At 41.9% G+C, this 17894-nt stretch overlaps 1 protein-coding gene across 7 annotated transcripts in view; it reads right to left on the bottom strand.

The window, feature by feature from the left end:
* Nsd2 (nuclear receptor binding SET domain protein 2) overlaps positions 1-17894 on the bottom strand; it is a 75532-nt gene that overhangs the window by 9428 nt on the left and 48210 nt on the right. For 5 of the 7 annotated variants that reach the window (XM_021163010.1, XM_021163008.2, XM_029478088.1 and 2 more), the window contains 9 exons: positions 8949-9080; positions 7980-8103; positions 6967-7167; positions 5968-6147; positions 5443-5599; positions 5120-5325; positions 3492-3595; positions 2971-3240; positions 1276-1392 (listed from right to left, as the gene is read on the bottom strand). In XM_021163010.1, coding sequence (XP_021018669.1) covers positions 1276-1392; positions 2971-3240; positions 3492-3595; positions 5120-5325; positions 5443-5599; positions 5968-6147; positions 6967-7167; positions 7980-8103; positions 8949-9080 — 1491 coding nt within the window. Of the gene's footprint in view, positions 1-1275; positions 1393-2970; positions 3241-3491; positions 3596-5119; positions 5326-5442; positions 5600-5967; positions 6148-6966; positions 7168-7979; positions 8104-8948; positions 9081-10857; positions 16691-17894 lie in introns of those variants that run through there. The other 2 variants (XM_029478089.1, XM_029478090.1) reach the window with 1 other exon arrangement.

The raw sequence follows: 17894 nt of genomic DNA, 5'->3' as shown, positions 1-17894 counted from the left end.
TGTAGACCAGGCTGGCCTCAAACTCAGAAATCCACCTGCCTCTGCCTCCCGAGTGCTGGGATTAAAGGCGTGCGCCACCACGCCCGGCTTCTTCTTTTTAAGTGGGTGATGTTGGTGGCTTTTCTAAGCCTGAGCCTTCTCCAGGGCAGGCACGGTTGTAAAAGTCTTAGTTTTGAATGTACAGCTATAAAATGAGGGAAGGCGGAGCTGAGCAGGGGAGCTGAGCTATCCCCACACAGGGTGCAGGAGCATCCCTGGAGCAGTTAGTCAAGCACTCTCCCTCACAGTGCTGACTCTTGCTTTCTGGTTTTTGGTCTCCAGAATCCTAGCTTGCTAGCTTTCCCAACAGACTAGAATGACCTCCTACAGAAGGCCTTTTCCATGAACCTAATCACAGTTTATCTTCTTAATCTTGTATCATGGCAGAGCCTGAAGGACAAGCTACTCTGCTCTAGAGCTCTAGGCTCTACACCTTTTGCAAACAATTTTTTAAATTCAAAACACAGAACAAAACAAAAAACAAAAACAGAAATAAAGCCACAGGAAAATGGGAAAGCACAATGCACATTACCTGTATAAGTTAGTATTTTGCCATACTCACTATCTCCTGTTTTACAATGTATGCACGCACACACACGCACACACACGCACGCACACGCACACACACACACGCACACACGCGCGCACACACACACACACACAAAACCCTCACCCTCACCACCACCACCACCACCACCACCACCACCACCCTTCAGGGCTGGCTGCTAACATCTTGTTCCACCCCTGTGCACAGGCTCGCTCACTCATTTCCCCTCCTTCCCCTCTACCCCTCAGCTTTTTTAGATGAGTGACCTCCAACTCAAGATCCTGCTGCCTCACTGTCCCAAATGCTGGGATTATAAATAGGCATGCACTATACTTGTCTTCAGTATCCCCTAAGTCTTTTTTTTTTAACCCTCTTGTCTCTCTGACCTCACTAAACGGTCCAAACACCACGGCCTACAGTGAATGGAGTTTAAGAATGGTCAAGTTTCCAAACGGGATCATTGGCTGATATTCTTGGAGCCATTCCTATTTCTACAGGGGCTCTTTATCCCCAGATAGCAGAATCTGTTTGCTATGCTCTATTCAAAATGCCTGCTCAATAGCCATTTTCTATCTTGTTTTCAAGCACTATTATTAGTCTTGTCTTTGAAACAGAGCCCCATTTTTCTCCCAGTCCATGTTCAAGACTTCAGGAATGAACAGCAAACACAGGCTTTCCAGGACCATTACCTTGTCTATGGTGAGCATGTAGAAGTGAGTGATGTCATTCTCATGTGCGTATTTGATTCTTGCCATACACTCCTCTTCATCAATCAGCTCACCAACATACTCATTAACAAATTCTCCCTGGAAATCAGAAGAATATAATGGCTGAGTACATACTGACCATTCTCAGAATCAGGATACAGGACACCATTACACTATCAATCAGTCTAGGGTAACGCGTTAAGTGATCTCATAGATAGCTTGTAAATAAAGAATGCCAGTGGCAAGCATATCATGGGTACTTATTCTCAAAGTAGCAACATTCCATATTGCTTTCTTCAATGTCTTCCTCTTAGGCACATATACGGTCCATGTAAATAATTATTACACACGGATTCCCCCCAAAAGGAAAGAGGTTATAAAGAATTTGACAGGCAGGTTCTACAGCAAGTCTACATGAAGCAACAGCTGTGACAACCAAAGAAGGCTAGAGAAGGGTACATCTACGCAGTCATTTAAAAAAATACACGGTGGATACTAGTACTACAGCGTATGCATTAGCCATGCTGGACCTACTCTGGTCATGGGCCTTGAGTTTGAAACTACTGGTCCCTAGGTCATGAAAAAGCACTTCAGGGCCAGTCTATGACAAGGGAAACAACAATTCCACTTGTGTCTCTATGATGGGGATATATTGCAAATGAATCTGAAAGGAGAAACAGTGTTAGCAGAAGTTACTAAGTCTCTCTCACCAATGAGTTTATTTATTTTTATGTATAAAGATGTTTTGCCTGAATATATGTCTGTACACCTCATGTGCTTGGTACCTTGGAGGCCAGAAGAGGACAGTAGATTCTCTGGAACTAGAGTTATAAATGATTGGGAACAGAACCCAGGTCCTTTTAAAGGAACAAGTACTTACTCTTAGCCACTGAGACATCTTTCCAGTCTTGCCAATGAATTTTTCATTTATCTAATTCATACTGGATTATGCTGAGAAAATGTCAAATAGTAACGCCTCCTTAGCTCTTGCAGGAATGCCTGAGCATCTAACTGCCAGTCTAAAGAAAAGCAATCATTTCACAGTCTCTTTCTTCCTAAGAGGAAAGCACTATAATTTTGACCAAAGACATGCTTCAAGGAAGCTTATTAGTATTAACTCTGATAGCAGTTATGTAATGTTTTAAAACTTTTGTTGTTGTTTTTTTTTTTCCTTTTCTGGGGGTGGGGGTGGGGTATCTCCACTGTGTAGCCCTGCCTGGCCTGGAACTCACGACGTAGACTATACTGGCCTTGACCTCAAGAAACATTTGCCAGCCTTTGCCACATACCAGGTATGTACCATCATACTTGGCTTACAACTTTTAACTATAATAATTCAATCTGAATACTATTTTTAAATATTTTACACAAATGCAAAACAAATCCCACAGACACACAATAAGCAGTGGGCCATTAATTCTTATGGGGGGAAGGGAGGGCTAGTGGGATGATCCAGTAGGTAAAGACATTGCCACCAAGCCTGAGGGTGGGCCTGAGTTCCATCCCTGAGACCCAACTGGAAGGAGAAAACTGACTCCCAAACACTGTCCTCTCATACACACACACACACACACACACACACACACACACGCCACAGCACATGCACATCCACATACAGTCTAGTACACACACAATTAAGAATCACTACACAGTACAAGAAGAAGACACATTACATACTTTTCTGATGTCCCTTTTGGCAACCAGGCCCCACCCTTTGCCATCTGTCTTGATGATCTTGGTCTCAGGGTACTGGCGCTTAGTGAAACACTGGTTCTGGCAGTATTCCCCTGCAGGACACACCTGCGGGTGGCACTCAAACATTAGCATCCTGTTTAGACACTCTGAATCAGAGCCACAGGGGTTCTCATCTGTGGGCTTACAGTTGCACTTCGGGATTTCAGAAATGTCAGCTGTGTAGATCTGGACTTTTCCATAAGGTTTATTCACCTGTAGGAGAAAAGCAAGATGTCATGACTCTACTTTGTAAAGAGAGCCCTGGACCCTGCACACGCATACTGCCCCGTCAAGGACCCACCTGGAGACATGCATCCTAGTAATCATCATTACACTGTCTAATAGCCACAACCTGGATATAAAAAGTCGGCAGCCCAAATGCCACATTCACTGCTCTGTTGAGCGGTGCGCGCGCACACACACACACACACACTTTCTCTCTCCCTCTCATTCCTGACAGGCACCTTGATATGCTTGTATGGTGGAGGCTTTCTCTCACTCTCCTGTGTTTCTCGGGCTTCCCGCTGAAGTTTGACTTCATTAAAACGAGCTTCAGCTTCTTGCAATGCTAAAAAGTGAACAGAATGTAAGAAACATATTTCAGTAAATAACTGCGTCTATCTTTTGTGCTCCATAGTCATTGCTAAGTACTGTTGTTGGTCTCTAGTAAGCTATAGGCTATGAGACACTAGGAAAGGCAAGTGAGGTACCTAGTGACTATGCACCGGGGGCTCTGGCTTTGGCTCTGTCAGGCACTACCCGTTCTCTGTATTGAGCTCTAAGGACAAGGCAGCAGTGGTGGTGCTTGGGACAGAGTGTACTAAGAAAAAAAGTGAACTTCCATTCTCTTTGAAAGCGAACACGCTTTGACAAGAAGCTCTAGTTCAGATCAGCAAAGATTACATCAACACCCAAAGCTCACAGAATGTCAATGTCAATTTGAGGCCTGGTCAGTAGATGGGCTAAGCTGACAGCTGCTGATCTGTCATTAGTGGGCCCAACTTAATAGCAGGCCTTAATCGGGAGTCAGAAACCTGGAATCCCACTCTCACCATTTGAAACCGTATTAATAAACTCACTGGGTTGTCTCTGTCTCTACCAGATCTCTCCTTCCTGATGATTTTCAAGAGTCTTTCTATAGCTATCCATTATTACTAAGACTCCATGAAGCTCCCAAATGTTGAGGTATCAGGGAAAGAGAACAGGCTGCTGCTGTTTGATGCCTGCTAAACTCTCAGCTGCAAGCAAGGAACCAACAGCTCTCAAGACACAAATCTTTATCTGCCATGGCAAATCCCATCAGCAGTGACATAACTTTAGTTCTCCCTGCATGACTCACGGAAGCACTCTAAGCTTTTCCTACTATTCACACTCATTCTGCACCTAGAGAAAATGCTGATTCTTCCTGTGCAATGTCACGCCTCTAATCTCCTGATTCCTTCCTGCCCAAGTCATAATCTGACTTCAGCATACTTTCTATACTCTTGTCTCACAGACTGTAGAATCAGACACAGCGTACCTGTCAATCTGTCCACCCTGACACTGTGTAAGCACCCAAGGTCCCACTATGTCTTCTGAATTGGAATGAATTAGCAGCTGAGGTCTAACCATGGGAAATCATCTCCAGAGATGCCACACAATGGCCGGCCATGGAAAATGCCTGTAAGTGGTTCTAAAGATAGTATCTTCTAAAAAGCTTTTATGCCAGGCAGTGGTGCCACATGCCTTTAATCCCACTACTCAGGAGGCAGAGGCAAGTGGATCTCTGTGAGTTCATGGCCAGCCTGGTCTACAAAGTGAGTTCTAGGGTAGCAAGGAGTGCACAAAGAAACCTTGTCTCAAAACAAAAACAAAAATAAATAATTATTATGCCATTTAATAAAATTAACTACAAACTAATACTGTAAAAGTTAAAAGCTTAAGTATACTTAAATAAATACATCAGCCTACAAACCTTTTTTTCTAGTATAAAGGTAGAGATAAAATATTTAGTCCAAGAATTTTTTAAAATAGCAAATTTCAAAAGAACAGAAGTTAGGATTAACAAGCCATAAGAGAGTGCCATCTATGCTCCATTGGGAAATCTCCATACCGTTCTTGAAGACTCTTCCGATCCCTCTGACCCCCTGGTAGCGGCTGCCCCGGTCCCCCTCCATGTATGGGAACACTCGTGCCTGATGCGTCCAGTAATAATCTTTAGACCCAAAGAAAAATACAGGGAATTCTCCAATCTCGTGCTTCATTTTCTGAATATTTGGGGGAACATTTTTGGGATGGCAAACTTCTGCCGGCCACCATCTATTATAAATATTAAAAACAGGATTCACATATTCTTCAGAGAGTGACAAAATTTTCAATCCTTAGTACTCTAAAGTAGAACAAACACATTTGAACAAGAAGGCTTTTACTGCATACCTGTAGTTACCAAGCTTGACCCAGATGATGTCTTGAAAGTGGAGCTTCTTTCCAGCGCGGCAATCGTTGCAGAACCAGCTACCATCGGGCATCTCGATGTTTAAACAATCGGGGTGAAAGGCTGCTGGGCAGGCCTCACAGCACAGAAGGCTTCCCCCTAAAAGAGAGAACAGGCCAGCCTGAGCTTGTCTCTCCAGCTCAAATTAGGCCTTTTTTTCCTTGGTTTTTCCAGGCAGGGTTTTCCTGTGCATCTGCCTGCCTCTGCCTGGGCTGTTGAGTACAGGGATCAAAGGCATGTACCACACTGCCTGGCTAGGCCCTGTCCCTCAGCCTGTAACTGCCACAAACCCAACAGAAGCACGAGTGTCAGTGTATCAACCTTGAGTCAACACTCAATGGCATCACTTTACCAGAGTCATCTTCCTCAAGTCTATGTGACTCTTTTACTTCAGAGGACTGAGGTTACACCGTCAGCATCTGCCGAGCTACGTGTAGAACAGCACACAGAGCAGAATCCATCCTTACCTTTGGAGCACACAAAGCACCAGCTCACATTGACATGGGTATGGTGCCGCTTCCCCTTCCGGGCAGTGAAGTGGCCTGTGCAGATTATGCTGTTAGAAGCAATCACCGAACATCCTGCTGCCAGACAGGCATCCCCTCCATGATAGGCAACGGGGCATCGGACACATCTCATCATTTTACCTAAAAGAAATAATACCCTGAGGACCACAAATACTCTTGACTCCATGACCAACATCACAACGCCTCAGAAAATTAGAAAATTTAAGATGGAAGACTCTGGACCTATTTAATAACAATACCTTCCATGAATGCAAAGTTTGAAAAAAAAAACAGACACCATTTAAATATCACATTCTAAAGCATGGTCAACCAGCATTTCTTAACCTAGTGCTGCTATCATTTGGGATTTGTGAGAGCCTCTTCTGGGTACCCTACCCACTAGATATTGACAGCATTTTTTCCCTAATATATTTATTGCTAAATGTATCTTGGCAGAGAAGCCCTGTGGCAAGAACAAGACTACCTTCTCCAATCCCACACAACCACCCTCATCTTTCACGTGTATAACTTGATTTTAAAATATTTCCCAATTGAAGATGAAGCTCAGTGGTAAAGCACTTGCCTAGTATGTGAGGCCTAGGGTTCTGCCTCTTGTATTACAAATAAAGGTTTCCCTTATACTTGAAGTGCCTTTAAAAATGAGCAAACAGAATCCAGAGATAGTTCAGGTAGCATGCTTTGTTGTTGGAAATCAAACATTTGAGTATGCTAACAGATATGGGAAGAATGGAGTAGAAGCAGGTCTTATGTTACAGGAAAAACCCCAACAACACTTAAATCATCTTATGATGAGTCAGCAGAAAAATGGGAGGTATTGGAGACCGCTACACTTCATAACCTCTGATGACACTTGTTGGGCATCGATGAGCCTGTTTTCAGAAGCACCTACACATTGACAGTAAACCCACACCCACGTTGTAAGAGCAAATCTATCTGTACCTTTTGATGGCCGTGGATTTGAAGGGTTGGAGGCATGGCAGCTCATACAGCTGTGGAGAGGACAGCGGAAGCCTCGGCTCTCAAACACAGTGAGAGGGTATTTTTTTACACAGGCTTCATGGTAAAACTTCCCACACTGATTTACCACACAGCGTTTCACCTCCATCTTGCTTTCTTTACATACGAAGCATGAGTGAATCCCTAGCAAGTGGTCAAAGAAAAGAGAAAGGTACAGAGAATTAAATTGCAGTTCTGAGCAACTAGCACAAGGCAGCTACTTTGGAGCAGCCTGTGTTGCTAAAGCTTCTAGCTGTTTCCAACCTTGATGACTACTCTAAGCCTTCTTCAGGAAAACCCCAGTCATCACAGTTCACTGTCACATAATCTCCAGCTTCACTTTCTCCTTCCTGGCCCACTCGCCAATGCAGCCAAGACTTGCTCTGGCTAGAGGAAGACTAGAATCTGAAGTTTGCTACTGCTGCCAGGCTGCCTAGACAGCCTGACCCTTCTTGGGACTAGTCAGGAGGGAGTAGGGGCCACCATGCAACCAGTCTTCTCACTGTGATCCTAGACTTTATGAGGATTCCTGAGGCACTTAGAGTGGTAATCAACCCCTCGGTTAACTTCTTGCTGAAAATAAGCTGAATTACATGGAGTCTTTGTAAATAACTTAGAATTCTACAAATTTAGTGTTCTGTAACTGTCTACTAGTTAGGCACAACTGTTTGGAGGTGCAATGCCCAACAACTATAGAGCAAGGCTCAGTAGCCCCACAAAAGGGTTTGGAAAAGTATATAGCCTTTTATTTCCTCATTCCAGCAGTCACTGTATCCTGAACTACTTTGCCCATGGATACTGTCATTCAAGTTAATACAGTACAGTGAAAGAGCCAGTATGTGTGGGATTTGTTCTCTGCCAAATGACTCATAGGCAACTAGAGAAAGCACAGAAGACCAGGACAAGCAGCACTGACTTCCACACATAAACCCCCAGCCTTAGAAGCTGGAACTTACCTGAGGCACATTCGGTGCAGGTGAATCTTCCTTCTGGTCTTCGGGAAAGTCCAAGGCAGGCTAGGTGGAATGCTCCACAACAGGGGCCCTCACACAGTAAGAGACTGCCTGTCTTCTCACACAGCTGTGGGGAACAAAGGGCAGCATGAACAGTCAGAGTCCTATCTGCACTATCTGCACTACAGGGGACAATTTGATTCCATCTTTGGCATGCAAATGAACATAACCAAAGAGTGAAATACCTAGCAGGATCCCGACCAAAGACTAGGTTAAGTTACACAGTGTTAGTCCCTCAGCAAGGGCTAAGGAAACAAAAGACCAAAACACAGAAAGATACATTCAGGTTTTCAGCTTAAATGTGAATGTCAAAAACAAAACAAAACCCCAAGACCCATGGCATATTTTCATCATAAACGCCACCTTCCACAGATGGAGACAACAGAGCTGACTTTCAAGCATTTTCCAACTATGGACGACGAACCAGCAGCCCCACATGGATACTAACACTGACTATACCTCACAATGGTGACAGACTAAGGCACAGAAAAGTGAGTAGCTTCCTTAAGATCTCCAACCTATAATCCAGCACAGGTAGGACACTGACCCAGGCCGTACCTCTGTAGGAACGGATCTAGTTACACCATCCAGACCCATGACTGGCCTACCCAATCCCAATGAAGCAGACAGAAAAGGCACCATATGACTACAGCACTTTACTTCTTATAGCACATACTTCCTAGTACTATTTCAAACACACACACACACACACATGAAACACATCCCACCCACCTAAGAATGAATGTTAACTTAGGCAACTTAATATCAGAATTCTGCTGACAGTCTAACGCTTCCAAAGAGGTATCTGTGAGTAGTAATAGGGCAAAGAGGAGGATGCTGAAAACTCACTCTGCTGTCCTAGGACCTCATGAGACACCCTCACCAATACATCAGACACTGCCTACCCCTCACCTGACACACGTACTCCTTTTTGGCAGCCATTCCTCTTTCAGATTTTTTAGATGAGACGGATGCTTCAGTCTGTGTTTCATCTGCACTTTCATATGGAGACTCTGATGGTTCATCTCCTGGGCTGTCTGAGACCTGGAGATGAAGGAGGTGGACAACAGTTCACTAGCCACAGAAAACAGGTGGCCACATCCTTTGGACACGGCCCACTTCTTGCCCTATCACCCAGTGATATACACCATCACTGGCTTTGGAATTAATAAAACTTGTAAAATGCTGCATAGAGAACTTCAGAAGTGGACTTTATTCTACTCAATATTTAATATACATATGTATATAAGACATAGTCCTTTAAATGAAGCAACTTATGAAAACCCAATTATCTCTCTTCTAAGTCAACTGATTTCTGGAATATTCTTGTCCTTTCTTAATTACCCAATGTGTTCAGACCCAAATACCAAATGAATTAAAAAAAAAAAAGTGAAGTTGCAAAAAAACCCTCACAGTAGCTGTTTCTCACTCTACTGAGGAGGACACTGTCTCCCCCTAGAAGCATGTTGCTCCCTGAAACTGATTCAAGAGTCAGGAAAGTCACTGACACACACTACAGCCTGATTGCCTTGTCTCTCTTCTCAAAATCTAACATCCCACCCAACTCATCTGCTCTGCCCCACAGAAAGGCAAGAAATAATTTCTGCCTTCTTTAACACTTGAACCTAAGGAAAAGATTTGGAAGAAATGCATCGATTTTCCTGGTTCCCCTCCACTAAACAGAAATTAGGATTCAGCTACAATCTCACCGGTGCTGCACAAATCATCCCATGCTCGCTTGACAAGTACTACCAACTAATGGTCAGATGTGTAAAATAGAAAACCCTTTCATCTATCCAATGGAAGTACTTAATTATTTTTTTTTTGTCTTTATCTTAAAAAGTGTTGAAAATTGAATTTTGGAGATAAAACAAAGCAAAAAAACCTATTAACTATGTTTTATGTTTACCTAAAAAAAAAAAATCACAAGTAATTATGTTACAGACTTGCTATTTGCCAGTGAACACAAAGCTAGACAGTGTAATTAGGCCACATTAAAAAACAAAAATGAACTCACCAGGGCCTCTGGCCCATTGATCTGCAGCCTTACTGATGGGCTCCCCCTTTATCTCATTGACATTACTGGGAGCAATGAGAGAAAAACATGCATTTTTTTTTTTCTAATTTGAACTCAATGTTAAAGTGGCATAAATTGCCAAGGACTCCTGTGGCTCTCAGGGGCCACTGGAGCAAGGGGCAGCCTTTGTGTGGTCCAATTCTGGTCTCACTAGACACAGATAGCAACAAGAATGTAATGAAGGGATTAAAAACAGGCCTTTCAATGTATTTTCTCACCTTTTGCAGGAAGATGGGAATAACATGAGGAACACTAGATTAATGTCACATCATAAGGTCTGTCACCAGGAGGGCTCGCTAGTTGGAACTACAGGGCCCACTGCCAATCCCTCTCCCATCAGCTCACCTCCCACTTCTTTAACATCAACATCCAGAAAGAGGCAACTCGAATTGCTCTGAGTTCAAACTCCAAATTTAATACGTCCATCAGATATGGGGGTCACAGGTGGGGGTCTGAGCACTTCTGAGATGAGACAGGAGTAAGTACCACTGAAGCCCAGGGCCTTAGGAATCAATGGCCACAAATCTTGCCCTGGCTCAGAGAACAGCTCCCATAGCCACACAAGGATGACCCATTTGACTAATGGAGGAACTGAGTCCCAAAGGGTGTTTAGCACATCATCCATGAGAGAGCCCATGTTCTGTCCACCAACCCACTTCTTCCCTTAGTGTGGATAAAACAAATTTCGAAACTATAAAAGAGAAGGAATGGAAAGAAAGACAGAAAACACAAACCAGTCCTGGGTCAGAGGAAGGAACAGCACCTTTTATTTAAGATTTACAGAAAGTTAGCACGTTTCCACTTGGAGATATTTCCTAAATTAACAAAGTCTGTTTAAGGAAATAAACACTGAATACATATTTTGAATGAAAATATAAATGTTAACGACACACATAAGGCTCGTTTCCTGATTGGGTCTGTAATCCACATACAGAATATAGACCTTACAATATCACAGTTCATGACAGATTGTAGAAGGTCCACCTTCACCACATCCTCCCCCACAAATGGACAAGACCCCTACCCAGTCAAGAGGGTCCCTCAGCTCTCTGCTCAGCAAACCACCTGCAAGTAGAGTCAAGTGTGCGCCTCACTCCAGCTGCAGGCTCCACCTCCATGTGTACCAGGTGACAGCTTACTTGGAGATGCCATTTGTGGAAGTGACATATCACCTGAATGGTCCCAACACAGTCCCAGATCTCAGTCTACAATATCTATGATCTATTCAGTATCCAACAGGATGTATTTGGAAAAAGAAAAATGCAGTGACTGTTGGGACACAGACTGTCAAGAATTTTCCTGTGGCTTCCTGTGTCCACCAAGGTCATGCTTGTGGCACTGATTTCCAAGCAGCTTAGTTCCTGACTTTCCAAAGTTTTCTTGAATCTGAAAATACTTTCTCCACTCACTACTCGGTATGTGATAGGACCGAGTTGCCTACCTGCCATAGACACACATTCCTTTAGGGACAGGAAGTGCAGTCTCCAACTATTACAGGGAGTTCAAGATGGCATTACCAGACATCATGTGACCCAGTAGAAATCTTCCAACCCACTGCCAGGAGCTATGTGGCCATCAGAAAGGCTCAATAAATGCAACTGGGGTTTACCCTACTGTGGCCACAAAGCAGACCCCTGCCCTTCTGTGGGCTGATACACATTGAGTTTTAATTTTTTTTTTTTGACAAAACAAATCCCTTCACAAGTTGAATACTACATCATTTTAAAATACAATTACAGACCTTGAACAGTAAATATTTCTATAACCAACATTATTTTCATGTTTTAAGTTATGCTTTCATAAAGGAAGAAGCATAGAAGTGCGTTCACAGACGGTTTTAGATTTACAAATGATAAGAATCCTGTGCTCAGCAGATATAATGGTCTAAAATTAAAAGACTAATTAATCTTCAGCAGGTCTTCCAAGTTAACATCACAGTGAAGTATTAAGAGTAGAATTAAGACAATTTTAAATTAATTCAACCATTTTAAAATCCTAGAATTCAAAATAATTTTTATTAATGTTTGCACAGACTAGAACCCTCCTAGCCACTCCTAATTCAAAGCCAGGTATGAGTTACTGAGGACATGAAAGAGGGGGGGAAAAATCAAAATACAAAAAAACTTTTAGTCCACAGAATGTCATTGTGCTTCATAGTCATTTAATCTAAAGCCAGCTTCTACATAGTTAGCATAGAGGACAGCAAAGTCTAAGTGAGAGCAGTGGCCACTTAGTCATTGAGTGGCTGCTCCCATAAAGGCATGCCCATATCCCAAGTTACGTGAGTCTCTAAATAACTGACTCAACCTTGTCCCAGTTGTGTCCTCAGAAGCAGCCAGCCCTTGGGAGTAGGCTGTGGGGGAGCCTGGTCCAGCCAGCTGCATCACCAGGCCATGTGTCCTCACCTGAAAGGCTTGAGAACAGAAGAACCACCAGCCTGCCTGCTTCCTTAGCTCAGGTGACTGGCAATGCCCCTGTACCAAAACTAGGATGCAATCTAATCCCAGTTTTGTTTTGTTTTGAAGTAGAACACCCCTAAAATGCTAGCATGTTTAAAATACTGCCAGAGTTATTTGTTAAAAGCTGAACAACTACATAGGCTAGAAAAAATATATATAAATGTGGATATAGCACATAGGGCTCTGACAAGATGAGCTATGTCAGGTTACTGGAAGTAAATCCTTGTTAGTTAAACCTCAAAAAGCATTTCCCTTATCATTCCCGAACAAGGAAAAGGGAAAACATACTTCTCTGTGTACTAAGGATGACCATTTTCCTTCACTGGCAGAAAAATTAGTGAAAAAATCCTAATATTCTAAGTAAAACAATAAAAACAGTACCTAAAAGAAACAAAGTCAATTGGAATCACCAAAAATGCTAAAATACATAGGAACCAATGTGTCTTAAAACAAATACAAAACCCAGAAAGCCTTCTAAGTCAGTATCAGTAAGAAGCAATCAAAGCTCTAAAAGCATGTTAGGAAAGCCCTTCTGCTTTATTTTAGCAAAAGACAACTGGGATTTTGTCAACTGAAAGATAAACCCAGTCCTTGGAGTTATTTTTCAAAAACTGGATAATGGATTTATTGATGCTAAAATAAGGTGCTGTACACTACACACCAAAGGGCCCTTGGGTCCCTAACAGAAGTCCACCTGGACAGCAGGATGCAAGGTGGATTAGCAACCTGTATGTTTGAATACGTGTGAGACATATGTTACCTTAGAATCAAATGACAGAGAAAGAAAGCAAACTTACTAAGTGTTAATGACTCTATGGTTAATCTGTCACTGGACAGACAGTTCCTAAAGAAGGGAGCTATGACCTCACGGGACATCTCATGCCCACATAAAGCAACTGAGGCCAACAAAGAACCACTCAGTCAAGTCATTCTGCTCAAGTGAAGCCGAGTGGGCCAGGAGCTTATAGAGAACACACACCAGTGCTGAAACATAGACAGAACAAATCAGTTCTGACCCTCACTCCAGGCTATGAGATCCTCGGGCAGGAGCACTCTGTAGTCATTTAAATTGTACATAAACACAGGCATCATTTTTTTTTTTTTTGAGGAATGAGATGTTTACTTATGATCTTTATTTCCTCCTCCTTTTTATGGTATTTATGCTATATACTCTTAATAGGTGCCAGTCACCTATATCATCTAGCCAACCCACAGGCTCCAGATACAACCATGGGATGAATACATGGAGTCACAGACATTGGTTACCAGGTTAGGTTTTGTTGGTTTTTATCTCTTGCTTTTCTTGTGACATGTTCTCTCATTAATGAAAAGACCCTGTCCCTAATCTGGCTTCCAGCCCCAGAGAACCCTGTTTTAAGTTTTCTGGTGCTTTTGCATGAACTATCTCAACTAATCCCTTAATTAAATATAACTTGACTGGGAAACCAACTTAAAAATCCATCCACCCATGCCAAAAACAGGTTGCTCTACACCTCTTCAGAGGCAGTGGGTGGGATGGATGTCCTCGAGCATGGAGCAAGGACCCTCTCCTCTCATATCCTATGTTTTACTTCCTTGTCATGATTAGCTTTCGTGTTGGTTTTCAGGATATCCTCTTAAAAATACTGAAGTTGTCTTCTGTTGGGAAACACAGATGTAAATAGATATGAATACTAAAAAAAAAAAAGTTCTGAGCTACAACTACACTTAAAGGCATTGTGACCAAAGACAACATTCACTTCTCATCGACTCTGAGGAAAAGCTACATGGAGGGAAAGGTCCATCTGGAGCAGAGGGGCTGATTAAGAAGCACCTGGAGAACCTGGCTGCTGAGCGCAGGTCTCTCTCAGTTCATGTACTCCCTGCTGTGATGTTCTAACAGCTACAATGCAAACCTTTGTACATTCACACAAGTCTTCATCTCTTTAGAATCAGAGTCTTATACAGAAAGCTACCTCCCCTTGCCAAGCAAATATAGTATACAAACAATAGTTTGAAGGAAGCCAAATAGAATCATATGGTAATAACTGTTTATATGGCAAAAGAAAAACTCATCTCAACAGTGGGCAGTTCAAAAGACCTAAGGCTGGAGGTAGCATTGCTTTATTTGACATTTTTATAGAAAATGAAGGAATTCCATGTTAAATTTGTAGCATAATAAATTGTCATATAATTTTTGTACTCTTAGCAGACAAGCTATTGCTTCTTGCTAGACTCTTTTAAACAAGAATCTCTTTTCTACTCACCTCTTTGAGGAGAGATCAGCCAGGAGCTGACACAGAACTCTGCTTATTTACTGTAAAACTGGTCTGGGGCAGGAAAATACTACATGGAGGACTTTCACTCTACACTTACTGCAGAATGCTGAGGCCCCTGCTCCTGCCCGAAGGTGAGCTCTGTCTTCCCCAGTTGAAGAACATTTCAGGATCCCCACCTTCATCCCCTTGCACTCTCTAAACTCAGTAGGCACTAGCTGTGCTGCTCGGTGGGCATCACCCTAAGTTCTCAAGTCCTCACTTGTCATCACAGAGCAGAGCGCCTGCCTATCTTCTAGCTGCTTCCTGTGCACCCACTCAAATTCATCATGCTCTAAGTTCAAATGAAATCCCTTCATTTCTGCCCACAACCCTCCGGGATAGTATCTTTACTTTTCAGAAATCACTTCTTAAACCCAGGCCATTTCTACACCATCATATTTCTTCACATACTTTTTAATTTTGTGATCTATATTTTAAAATTTTTTTTATTTACCTGAGATCTTTCATGTCTATTAAGAACAGTACAACTTAGAATGTTCACACTAGGTATTCTGAGGCCATGTCTCTCAATGCATTTGAACAGAGCCAGCTGAGTGACTTACCAGACCACAACCTCATAGTCTAATACCCTACTGTGTCACACAAACAGAGCTAGGGTTCTGCTACTTCTGGATTTATTTTTTTCCGCACATGCATGATGCAGTCAAGGGGATCATTTTTCATGCCAAAGTAAAATGTATACTTTTGGATAAAAATAGAATGATGGTGATTTTATTATTTTTATTGTAATAACCATTACTGTCACAATAGTGAACCACTGAGTCCCTGCAAGGTGCCAGGCACTCTATGTGTTTAACATGCGTACATTACTTAATGGTTTGGAACAAAAGTATTTCTCAGAAACTTTCATCACAGGTCCAACACTGAGGTTTCTGTGTGGAACGGCCTGGGCACCGCTCACACACCCCGTGCATAGCACAAGCTCTGCTTCTTGAGTTAAGGGCAAGTGGAGCCTTTCCTCCCATGCAAACATGCTGGCACCTGGATAGCCCAGCTGGGCATCCAGGACCACAACATTTCAAACATGATGCTGATGTTCGACAAAAGCAACTGATGATGTGGTTGTAAATAAACTGATTATGGTGTCTTCTGGGTATCGGTGACTAGATCAACAGTTAAATAAATGGTTCACCATGATACTATTAATCATATTTTTCCCTAAAAATCTACTGGGTCTAGTGTCATAGTAAAACTGTCAAGTAAAAAAGGACAGAATCAAAACTCTTCCTGCCTTTTATGTGGGAAAACTGGTTTATTATCTACAATACTGAATACATTTCATTGGCAATGAAAATAGCTGACACAGAACCTTTAATGTGTCCTGCCTGTTCTTTCTTACTGATAGAACAGATGCTGACATTTTCCATAAAAATTCAGTAAGTTATGAATTAGAGGAAAAAATGAGCATTAACAGGATAACCCCTTCAATATGGTGCATTGTCACAGCTCTGGACAGTCTCAATTGAAGGGCCTCCTCCTCAACGGGAACTTTAGATTGATCATTAGAATACGAATGTGTTTCTATTATGAGATGAATGTGATTGATTAAATGGCCTTGATTGAGTATCTTACCTTGGTCTTAAAATTTGTTATCTGTTTTCTTCATTGTATGTGTTTATTAATACCAGTAAAAACAGATTATCACACATCTTCCATAAAATGATTGTGATAGAAATGTCACTTAGTGTATACGATGATGCACCACCTGCAGCAGACATCTTGGGGTATTACATCATTCTAAGTGCAGTACAGGGCGGCTGAGTTCAAGTCCAACTTGACTGATGTGGGCTCCCATAAAAGCTGTTACCAGTGAAGGCGAAAAAAATAAGAATTTGCTCTACTAAGGGAACAAAAAATGAAGTTACAAAACACTTTAATCACATCAATTCCTTCACAGGCCTTTGTCATGCAAGTGTGCAATTTTAATCTCTTCATTGGGTTGATGTAATATCATGTAATTAGTAATTATTCCGATATAAATTTATCATATACATTTTCAAGAACTTAAACTACAACATGTCCTAAAATGTCTTGAATACCAACCCTACATAATCCTCTTTCTTTCAATTAAGTGTGTTGAAGGGGAAAAAAAAATATAAACATGCAAAACATAAGTGTCCCAAAGTGCGGAGGAAGTCTGATCCCCAAACAGTAATTTTCACATCAGAACCAGACTCAACAGTCTCCACAGCTCATGTGTTAACAGACACTTAGCACTATACACTTGTAAACTCACTGTGGGGTTTAGTAGTGCTAATGCATACTAGATCAATCTACTTATTTACCGAAAGTTTTTAAATTAACAGTGCAACTCTATAAAATAAGCGATCAAGGAATATTTACATAAACCACTCAAGTAACCTAATAGAGAAGGCCTAGAAAGTTAAATCACTTTATTTAAGGATCATAAAATATACTCTGAAATTTATGTATCCCCTTCAAAATGTAAGAACGGATTTGAACTCAATGCATTTCCTACATAAGAATGTACTTAAATCAGCCTCTGGTGTTGCAACTGAGCCCTGTCACAAACTGCTCCACCTTAGTCCTTCCAAGTGTGGACTACTGAGCAGCACAGCTGCTGCTCTCTGCTCCATCACTGCCTTCACCTCAGTACCCAACACTGATGAGGAGGAATAATAGGGAAACAAATTCAGTAACTCAATAGTTTTCTCTCTCCCATGTCCGACAACAGCATATGTAAAATAGCAACTGGATAAACAGATCAAAATACAAAGCAAGAAAAACTTGTTTGAAAATTTTTATAGGGCTTGAATGTAACTCAGTTATAGGACATTTGCCTGGACACACAAATCCCTGGGTTCCAACCTCAGCACTTAAAAAAAAAATCATAAATGAAAAGTCCAACTTTAATGCCTAAATGAAAGGGTTTCTGAAGTAGAAACCCTTTCATTTTTAATATGGTTAATTTAAACTGTAGACCATCTTTAATTTTTTTTAAATGCTAGTGTAAATACGGGTAAGAGAAGAAAAATTAAAAATA

This window comes from Mus caroli, chromosome 5, assembly GCF_900094665.2.
Source record: "Mus caroli chromosome 5, CAROLI_EIJ_v1.1, whole genome shotgun sequence".
In the NCBI taxonomy this organism is placed as follows: domain Eukaryota; kingdom Metazoa; phylum Chordata; class Mammalia; order Rodentia; family Muridae; genus Mus; species Mus caroli.
Note: the sequence above shows the minus strand (reverse complement) of the source record. Positions and strands in the feature narration are given on the sequence as shown.